The sequence below is a fragment of the Syngnathus typhle genome, linkage group LG8 (genome assembly GCF_033458585.1).
Source record: "Syngnathus typhle isolate RoL2023-S1 ecotype Sweden linkage group LG8, RoL_Styp_1.0, whole genome shotgun sequence".
NCBI lineage: Eukaryota > Metazoa > Chordata > Actinopteri > Syngnathiformes > Syngnathidae > Syngnathus > Syngnathus typhle.
Window position 1 is genome coordinate 228,279 of NC_083745.1, and position 11,199 is coordinate 239,477.

The following is an 11,199-nucleotide window of genomic DNA, read 5'->3' on the forward strand; positions in this document are numbered from 1 at the left end:
TTAAGACATTCTGAGTTTTCCATAAAATTGTGTCCAGTGTACAACTGCCATTTTCTTTTGTTATAAAATAGAAGCGGTGTTATTCATAAAAAATAGTGTAAAAATTGTCATGAATAAATATATAATATAGTCCCCAAAATTATAATTCAATCATAAAATTTAACGTTATGGTTTCTACATGCAATTTCAAATTATTTTATTTTTCAACATTCTATGAACATCAACTTTCAGTAATTTCACATATTGAATTCATATTGAGCCCATACATTAAGACAAAAAACAAAAAAACAGATGCTTGTTAAATAATTTATTCATAATACAAAGTGTTTTTTTCTTTCTTCCTCTCTATAACCTCCCCACAAGCTGCAATAATAATACTCTTTAAAAGCAACAACGAAAAAAAAAAACATGGTCCAGTTTTCTATGGTGACGTGTGACGATGAGGTCAAAACAGAAATGTGCCAATTACATTTTTTTTTTTTCTTTGCACCGTCTATTTACAACATTTTAAAGTGTGCGACTTGAAAAAAGTCAAAAGGAAGCAGTGTCTCTGTTATGGAGGAAATAAGCGCGTATCAGGGCTGCGAGGAGGACAGTCCCCCTCCCCGCTGCTTTAAACAACATAAGTTATTCATTCTGTAAAAAATATATACATACAATCTCATGTATACTTTGTGGTCTTTGGGCTGCCACGTGCAGCCCCTTAACTATCCGTTTTCGTTCTCTTTGAGCCTTTTAGGACAGTGGATAGATACCCTGCTTAAACTGAGCTTTGAAAGCTTCAGAGCCCCTTCACACCCGACATGTTTTCACACTGCTGTTGAGTCCGGATCAGGAAAGAAAGGTGAGTCCAAATAATATCCATCCATCCATCCATCCATTTTGCCCCTGTAGCTTAGTTTGTCCTCGGGGTCAGGGGTGAACCGAGCCTGCGCCCTGGACTGCTCGCCCCCCAATCGCATAAAGACAAGCATTCACACTCATTCACAAAATGATGACTCTCCATTTAAATTGTCTAAATTATATGTGGGATAAAAATAGGACCTATGGGGATCCAAACAAGCACATGGGTTCACTTGTGGATTAGAGTTGCCATCCAGATTGCGTTTACATTTTTCTTGGAACTCCGGTTGTCCCTCCCATACGTGACCTCTCCACGGTGATGGTGTCAGGTGCAAATGGGCTCCGAAAGTCTCGTCCGGAGCATCCCCGCGCTTTGCCGTGCTGCGGGCGGGGTCATCACAAGGTGTCCGAGCTGTTACTACAGGGGCTGATGAGGGCCAAATTGCCGCCGCCGGCGCTTTTGTGCTTTTTCAACAGTCTCGTAATCTTCTCGTCGTCCGAGTTGGGGTCCAGCGGCTTGTTGTACTCGTCGTCCTCGTCGTTGTCCGAGCTCTCCTTCATCTTCTCCGTTTCCGAGTCGTGCTTCTTCTTGGCCGAGGCCATCTCGGCCGCGTGCCTCTTCCTCCACTTGGTCCTCCTGTTCTGGAACCACACCTGATTGTGGACACAAGGCCGCAAGAATGCTCAACAGGTCCTCCCCCAAAAGAGCGAGTGAAAGAAGCTAAAATTCCTTACTTTGACTTGGCTTTCGGTCATCCCCAATGAGTAGGCCAGGCGAGCTCTCTCCGGACCTGCCAGGTACTTGGTCTGCTCAAAGGTTTTTTCCAGTGCAAAAATCTGCTGGCCAGAAAAAGTGGGCCTGGAGTGCTTCTTCTTGCCATCCTTGTCCATCATCAGGCTTGACTGAGCTGCAGAAACAAAGACATGTGCATGGTTACATTTATTGATGGAAAGAAAATTTGTTAGATATCTCTTTTATGACCAAAAAACAAGTTGGGATTACATCTAATATGGCCTTTTGGTCAAGCCATTATAAAGTTGGCATCATCATTTTACAAAAAGCAGTAAAACACAATTTAGACCAGGGGTCACCAAACTACGGCCCGCGGGCCGGATACGGCCCGCGGGACCGTTTAATCCGGCCCGCCAACCCTGAATAAATTGTATTATTAAACTTTTTTTTTTTTTTTTTTGCTCATTTTGCCTGCAATGACTGCGTTTCCCCAGTAGATGGGGAAGCGCTCGCCTGCGCATTTACTACCGGAAGCCGTGTCAGAAAGCTCGGTGCACACTCACAAGTGCGTGTACGGACATGGCGCACTCGCGCTCTATTTGTATCAGTCCCGAATTTAGAGCGTGGGCTGTGACGACAGCATTCTTGTAATTTGCGCGCTGAGCTTTCAGATGCAGTTTTGCGCTAAAGCCACCCACAAACCTTCCCCTGGAATCCTTCCGTTAAAATGTCGCCCAAGTAAAGCAGGGTGAACAGTGCCGAGCGTTTAAAAGAGTTGCCAATTTGGCTCGACGTACGCGACGTGACGTTCAGCCACATGAACGTCAACATCTACCCGTCACAGATCGAGGTAAACGGACCAACACCTCGGATCTCGCCTAAGAATTGCCACAACAAATTTTACTCCAGACTATGACGCACTATCAAACTTTAACAAAAAAGACAGCAGTATCTACAAGCCTACTGGAACCTACAAAAGGATTATAAGGAAGGAACACAGGAACTTTAAGAGACTGCTCATGTGTGTCAGAGAGGTTCTGCTCTGACAACTGAGCTGAACTTTTATCTGTTAAGATTGTGCATGGCACAACAGAAAGTTAATGTTCCATGGTTTTTTTTCTATGAAGAACCCAGAGAGAGTTATTTAGTTATTTATTTCCTGTTTTTTCTGTGAAGAACTCAGAGAGGGTTTAGTTATTATTTATTTCATTAATAGTGTTATTATTTGTTTCCTGACTTTTTTTCTGTAAAGAACCTGGAAAGGGTTATTAAATAACCGTTATTTGGTTATGTGTGGCTTTCTGGAAAACAATAATTTTTTTAAGCTCCCCTACGATCGTCACACTTTTTCTGTTACAAACTGCCACCGGCCCGCCATCAGAGAAGGGAAAGGTTATGTGGCCCTCACAGGAAAAAGTTTGGGGACCCCTGATTTAGACTATCATTGTTTTTTTTATTTGGATTTGAATTGAACTTTAAACTGCGCTTGGGTATTTATTCAGCTCTCAGTAAATCTTTTTAAAAAGGTGTAACAAACAAAAGCACTTGTTGAGCCAATGTGGCTTGCTCAGCTTGTTTCACAACCATAAGAACCTTTCAATAATAATAATAATAATAATAATAATAATATCACGGGATAAACAAATTATTTTGCAGCAGTCTCTCATTGTATTATTGAACTATGTGAAGAGCTTTCTGGGTCTTCTGAGGAAAGTTCTACTATGTAAATCAAATGAACTAACAGAGCAAAATTTCCAAGTGTGTGTATAAGTCTATAGCATGTGTCAAAGTCAAGGCCTGGGGGGGTTGGGGGCAGTTGCCAGATCTGGCCTGCCAACTGATTTAATGTGGCCCTCTCGAGCAAATGAAGTATTTACTTCATATTTATTGCAAAATGGAATTGCTCTTTTCACGAGTAAAATGAAATCCCCCGAATTGACCATTTGTCTTCCCTTAAACCAGATTTACAAGCATTTATTTTTGCAGAACCGCTAATAAATTGCCAATGATCCAACAGATTGATTTGCTGCTTTTGACTTCTGATTTCAAATAATATTAAATATACCAATGGCAATTTAAGTCAGGGCCAATTGTGTAAACGTATGTAATAATAAGATGAGGTGGGTGACACGTTCCAACGGCCCTCGCAAGTAAACATTCACTCCAGTGAATGTGACACCTCGAGAAAATGGCAGAAAATGACAAACATTCTTCAATTTCTTAGCAGCAATAAATATGTGTTCGCTTGATATATTTTGCAAGTTTTCTTTGGAATATTTGCTCGAGATGACTTGAAGCGCTTTGCGCGACCTCTCAGCGCAGTGGCAAGAAGCATTTCCAAAGTATTTGCAGGTACTTACAGGGACAGGGCACGCGCGGGTCCCTCCACGGGGATCCCTGCATGACGCCCGGCCAGAAGATGGGCGCCCTCCCTGGGAGCTCGGCCAGCGGCTTGGGGTAACGGGACACGGCGGGGCCGAAGTACATCCCGGCGGCGGCGGCGGCCGCGGCGGCGGTGCTGGCCAGCCCGTTGATGCCGTTGATCCTCGGGAAGCCGGCGGAAAGCAGCTGACCAGCGGTGGTGATGGGTCTCCCCAGGATGTCGCTTATTCCGTGCGGGGTGGCCCCGCTGGCCAGATGCGAGTTGAGGCTGGACAGCGACGGCGCTTTGAAACCGGCCGCCGCGGCAGCAGCCGCCGCCGCCGCCGCTGCAGCCGTCGGGCTCTGCTGCAGCGCGTAAGGAAACAGGGACGTCTTCATCTCGGTCATGTTGTGCAACGCCGCCAGCGGGGTGCTGCCCAGGACGAAAGCACTCTGCCGGTTAGCCTCCATCTGCCCCACGGCTAACATTTGTCAACATGAAGTCGCCAATGAAAGTTAATGGACTCTTCAGACGGGCGCGTTCCCCGACTATCCTGGTGCGGGAACACCGATTTCTTTTTTCCCCCCAGACGTCCTCTCCTGGCTTGCGTGGGCTCCGGGCCAAGTGACAGGAAGTCGGACGTTCTTGTGATGTTCTGGCCGCTTTTGACGGACTCTTTGCGGTGTGTTGCCAGCGAGGAGAGAGCCTCTGATAACAGCGCAGCCGTCAAGACGCGCGGGCCTCCCATTGGCCGAGGCCGAGGACCGCCGTGCGTTGATTGGACAGGATATCCGGGCTTCTCTATTCCCATTGGATGACGCAGAAAAGTCCGCTTCTCCAGCAAGCTGCGGCTGCTTGGACGCGCTGCCGAAAAAAGGCAACTTCAACGTTGACGCCGAAGAAAGGACGGACTCCTGGCAAAGAAAACACACTGGATTTATTATTTCACTGCGGGCCATCACTTTTAAAAAGTAGGCTAGTATATGTAAATGTCATTCTACATAATACGTCGTCTTTCTAATTGTTTGTTTGCGACAAGGAAATCCGTCCTGTATTTTAAGAACGATTGCACCAGTCGTCACAGTTGCAAACTTTTTTCTCGCTGAGAAGTTGCGAAATATGGAATAGGTTTAAGTGCTCGAATTGGTGCTGTCCATTTTATTATTATTATTATTATTATTATTATTATTATTATTATTATTATTATTATTATTATTATTATTATTATTATTATTATTATTATTATTATTATTATTATTATTATTATACAGAAAATGGATGGGTGGACGGGTCTATAAAACGTTTCAATATGATGTATCCACATCTGCGTCAATTTAAATGCAGGAGATACTGCAGTTCATCATCATGACGCATCTAATAGAAAAGATATAACAAATGCACGCAATCAAAATATTAAAAGATGTTACTGGAGGTAGCGAAGAATCGGAACGATTTTTTATATAATTGAATTTCGTCGTAATTCAATAATTTTAGACTTTTCATCAAAATAAGATGTCAAATGATTATTTTTTTCATGTGATGTATTTGAAATATTGCTTTATTATTTCACTGCTGTATAAAAAAAATAATCTGAAATTAGACCAGAGAAAACTTTGCATTGAATATTCGATTTTAATTATTTTAAACATTTACCTGACTTTTTTAAAAAGGTTTTAACTATCCCTATGTTGACTGTTTTTAAAACAACAACAAGAAGATTAACAACGACCAGTTATCTGAAAATTACAGTGTAAAGGACAAAGTTTTACACGAGTTAACTAATGCTTGCATTGGACACAAACAATGTTATCACACTAGGAAGGGGGAATGTGTGTGCGTGTGTGTGTGTGTGTGTGGGGGGGGGGGGGGGGGGCTTCAGTCATCACTGTGAGTGCTGTAATATTTTATGGAGATGTAGGGTTGTAAGAGTGAAATATGACCATGTTGTCATTTGAAAGGCACCAAATGCACCTTGCTTCTCATTTTCTCACCAAGGAAAAGATTGTGATTTTTTAAAAGGTTTTCAACGCGAGCTGATTCCCAATTGTGATAGTATGTCTTCAAAGTTGAAAGGGTACACATTGGGAAGGTTTTCATTTAAATATCACACCTGGCCGCTTCTCACATGTGCATTATTTTATAAAATACATTTAGATAATCACTACTGGAAGCGCTTGGGAAAGAAACACAATAAATCCCAAGCTCCATCTCAATGGTACATCAAGCAGTCAGTGAGAGATCAATGACAAAAAAATGGGCACTTTTTCATTTTTCATGCAGTTCATCTGCAGCCAAACGCTACTCTGCCAGCCCATACAGGCCGTCACAATAAAACTAAACGGCACTTTCAATTGAATAATAATTGACTTGCGTTTACATCACTTCATTTGAAACATTCCAAAAATAGCCGTGGTGCTCACAAAACCAAGATTTAAAAAACAGATTTGATCAATAGCATATTTTAATAGAATAATCATTTTAAAATGATATATATCTGTGTGTGTGGAGGTGTGTGTGTGTGTCTTACATAAATGCTACATACTGTAAATAAACTCACACGTGTATTTTGGTTTCCTAACTATAAAACGACGGTACTATCAACATTAAACAGTTTATGACCACAATTAAATAACAATCTGAACCTGTTGCTCGGCCGCCGCGATGCGGGCAAATAAGAGGCTCTGATTTATGCCATTAAAGTCTATTGTTATTTGTAATAATGGCTCCCTCCACCAGAGGCCTTTGTCTATGGGAAAGGGTTAATAAAGATAGAAACGATAAGATTATCGGCCTGCAATCCGGGCACAGATGGCAAGGAGAAAGCTCTCACGGGGCAAGATAAGCAGATGTTTGCACACAAGAAGACACCAGCTCGGCTATCTCAATTCCTGATTTCTTTCATTTCTTCCGTTCAATGTCTCACATCATCTCATTACAAATGACACACTGAACGGCCTGAAGATGAAAATACATCGTTGGTGTTTTCAGGTGAAAACAGGGATGCAACAATTATTTGTCAAAGTTTAATCGATGGCGCAAAGCGCTGAAAAGATGTGTGTTGGTTGCATGGTGGTGGAAATTAAAAGAAGCCTCACGCACTGAACAGCGAAGGCGCTTGGAAAACAGGGAGTTGGCGCCACCCTGTGGTGACACTCTAAACCGTGACAGTGAAATCTGCTTGCCGGTCAAACAAACGCTATAATGATAATGTATTGTTTGTATGCAAAATTCAAAATCAATATTTAAATATGATATTTTTATACATTGAAATATTTCAAACTTTAACTGGGCGTAATTCGGATTATTTCATCTAATTTATAATGAAAAACTACATTCTGTTTTCAGAAAATTGAAATATTACATGAGACCAATTTCTTGAATAAAACATTTTAAGGATGTTTGTGACATTTTTCAAGACCAATTTCTTTAAAAAGTTTGAGTCCATCAACTAGTTAGTTATGAGCGACGCATTTAAAAATGTGTATAGGAGCACTTCCTGCCTTCATAGACAAAACTGAAAGAAACATTGTCCAATTACCGAAGCCAATTTAATGACTTTTCTCCATCCAGAAACATTAAATAACTTTTTAATGTTTCATTTTTTAATGAACCTTAACCACCCAGAAACATTCAATACATTTGTAATGTTAGCTAATGAATGATATCTGGGTCTTTCAGGATGAGTGTATCATTCATGCTTACATGTGTTTTCCCTGAATCTAAATCTAGTAGTAATCCATATTACTGGGACTCATTCACTTCAACGTTTGCAACCACTAGATGGCAACATTCATTAAGTTAAGCACTGATCTGCAGCCTTGCAGCATCCCCTCCCCATCTTTATAATATATATATATGCATATATTGATTAATATGAGATTAATTTCAAGGAACCTAAAATGTCCTTTAACCTAACCTAACACGCATCTTGCAATACTACAAGTTAAGGGCTTGCTTGAATATTTCTCCGCTGTGTTGTTTTCATGTCTCCACAGAATAAAGATGCCATATTATTTTTTCATGTCCATGGCCCACTGCAAAGATGAAAGATGGTCAGTTCAAAGTTGGATGTTTTCTTTTGCCTCATGACCCTGCTGCATGCCATGCATGAGTGTGCGTTGCAAATGTAAGGATAGACTTGCAAATTCATCATCCTTCAACCTAGAAGTGTCTTTGCAGAATGCTCAAGTCGGCACTCGTTGGTCGAACCCTTTCTGTGGACCGGTCTCGAATGCGTCCCGCTTCTTGCCGGAGTCGCCCATGATCCAAATGAGGACAAGCAGCAAAGCAAATGGCTCGATGAAAGGAATGAAATACAGTATGTGCCAATCACGAAACATTAACCTTTTACTAAAATGCTAATGCTTTGGGGAAAAAAATCACAGTTGAGAGTATTCTGAAAGTTCATTTGTCAATGATTTCTAACAAATGATGTCTGTGTCCTTTTGGTGAGTCACAGTGTTTGCACAAAGCCGAGAAATGCTTGATAACTGGCCTCATTGAATGGCCCTTAGCTTGAATTAAAGACAGGGGTTACCTTCCAATGTTAACTTGGTTGAAATGAAATGAAAGTTAAGCATGTTGAAGGTGTGAACTTGTGCTCGGCGTATGTGACACCGGCGTCATAAGTGTCAGCGCGGAGATTAATGTAATGTCTCCTGTTAGGCTGCCATCAAGGGTACGGACTGGCTGTTTGGGAGAGTTGGAGCACCCACAGGGTCAGGTTGATTGATTGCGTTGACACGCAAAGGTCATCATCGCCAGGGCACTGCAGCCTCCGACGCAGCGCCAAGGTCTCCAAAGCTGGCGCCATTTGAATTGCCTCCATTTTCCTGTAAATATTGAGCATTGTTTTGGTTCTTGGAGGCCTTTTTCAGGGACGCTGTTGATGTCTGCTGTCGAGGGAGCCAAGTGAAGGCGTGAGAGTATTCAAGTCAGATGAAGGACAAAGGAGCGGATGTAGATTTGGCTGGCATTGTACCGCGTTGTTCTCTGCTTTCAAACCCTTGCAGCTTTTGCATCCCTCCTATTATTACAAGAAGTTGCTGAGCCCAGTGTACAGGTTAGCAGGTTACTTTACATTTGTACAAGTGTAGGCCAACGTGACATTTTCATCACAAGGCTTTTATAATCAACAGCACAATAGATGGAATCCATCTCATGGTTGTATTATCTTGACTGTAGCTGTCCTAAATGAGGGAAAAAAAAGCATTTCTGACTTGTGCTCCATCTCCATTCATGCAATGTGGCTGGAGTTCAAGGTAAACCTATGTCAGTCCCAAAAGCCTATTATGGAACAGAAGCCTCTTTAGAATTTGATGAACGTTTCACACAGCCAGCGCAGGCCTGAAAGACTCTGCAAAAAAGGTGGCTATGTCACGACTTGTCCCCGGTCAGTCCTTTTTGTGGACATTTGGTCATCATTTTTTTCTGCGTGCTCGCCCCTCCCTTCCCCTCCTGTGTCACACCTCACAATCAGTGTCGTGATCACCCTCACCTACCTCTCGTTAGCTGTGGTGTATTTAAGTCCCGTCTGCGTGTCCCTTCTGTCGGGTTATTTCATGTCTGACGTTGTTATTTCATGTCTGACGTTGTTATTTCATGTCTGACATTGTGACGTTGTTCTGTTTATCCCCTCGGTTGTTTTCTGTTTGCCGTACCTGACTGTCGGTCATGTTGTTAATTTGCCTGTGCCTGTCTGTTTCCCTTCATACTCCGTTCCAATTCCCTTTTCCCTTGGCCAAGCTGCGTTTGGTCGCCTTGCTCCATTCCACTCAGTGACACGCTAATGCTCGGCCGACTATAGTAAAATGTTGTGCTCCTTTACTACGTCTGAGAAGTATGAGTTGACTTTAATGTGTTTTAAAAAGATGCTGATTCTATGTGCAGGACAAAGAGGAGTGTGATTCCAGTATTGACAGCTTCAAGTCAGACCAAGGATAAGTAAGTCATGAAAATGTGCGAGGACCTTCAATGAGTCTTTCAATTGAAGACTCGTTTACTGTTGAGAGATTGGGCAAGAGCCGGGCTTCTATTGAGCTCCTTTTGAATTTCTCAAAGTATTATTCTCCATTGAGATTTGGAATTGATGCTACCTCCACCAACGTAGACTGCTCACAAATATCTGACCACTTCTTTTCTCTCATGCAATTCCTCATTCGAGCAGCTTTCGAAGCAAAAAGATCGAAGCAATTCAAGACAACAAAGAACACAAAGTAGCAAAAGACTCTGATCTGATTGGCGCTTGAAATTGCAAGGAAATATCAATTGCAAAATGCCACAAGAGAGCAGGCAAGGCAGATCATTGGCTATGTGAGCTGAAGGGGTCACTAAGTGAGCTTTGACAAAGGCAACAAAACAATGGCTCCATTTTGACATTGCAAATAGGCGTTGAGGAAAAGAAGAATAAAGACATTAATCCCTAATAAATGGCCGATCACTTGAGCTCGCTGGCTGATATTGATTTACATCAGTGACACGAGTGAAAAAATCTTATCGACGCTACAATATTGCGCCAGGAATATTATTTTGCTGCATATATGTTTAGTTTAACCTGTGTACATGGAAGTGTTACACCATCTGACATGCATAATTGAAATAAAAGCACAGAGACCTGATTTTGTTAGAGGGGTGTATCTTTGTAGGTGATATTAATTAATGTTTTTTTATTTGTAGACTTAGAAATTGTTTTGCATGCTCCCTCTTCATTCTCTTTTAATATCGGAGTTGAAATGAAAACGTTAACTCACACAAATCTGGGGATTAGGAATAGAGTTTGAACAACAACCTAGGGATTATTAGGGTAAAGACATATTTTCACCGGTCTATTTTGTTGGGACACGTCCCTTGACCGTATGTTCAAGTTTCAAGCAGGATAAAATGGACCCTCAGGTTATGAGCGACCTAATTTATAAATAGAAAGTCAGCAAATTGAAGCAGTAACAATATAAAGTCCATGCCAAAATGTTTGTTTTTTCTCCTTTTATAAAGAGTCTTTTCACTTTCCTTTATTGTTGACCTTACACACCAACAAAAATAGCGCTATTGATTTCTCCCCCCCTCAAATGCCCAATTACAATGCCAGTTACATCCGTTTTGCAATAAAATATTGGCAAGATTTGGATTCAGGTCGTCATTCAGGTGAGTTTAAGCACTCCCCTGGGGTCTGCTGCTTGTGGCCCATTTAGTGCTTCGCTGCAGGAGAGCTGGAGGAAAGAGTCACTAACACTGTTCCGGGCGGGCCCATGAATTCACATGAGGA

At 41.9% G+C, this 11,199-nt stretch overlaps 1 protein-coding gene across 1 annotated transcript; it reads right to left on the reverse strand.

Moving 5' to 3' along the window:
* Positions 1 to 267: 267 nt before the first annotated feature.
* nkx6.2 (NK6 homeobox 2) lies at positions 268 to 4,606 on the reverse strand. The gene is made up of 3 exons (XM_061286119.1): positions 3,937 to 4,606; positions 1,579 to 1,751; positions 268 to 1,497 (listed from the first exon to the last, which is right to left on the reverse strand). Exons 1-3 carry the CDS (start codon positions 4,424 to 4,426, stop codon positions 1,240 to 1,242), a joined length of 921 nt encoding a protein of 306 aa, XP_061142103.1. The 5' UTR covers positions 4,427 to 4,606; the 3' UTR covers positions 268 to 1,239.
* Between the last annotated feature and the right edge of the window lie 6,593 nt (positions 4,607 to 11,199).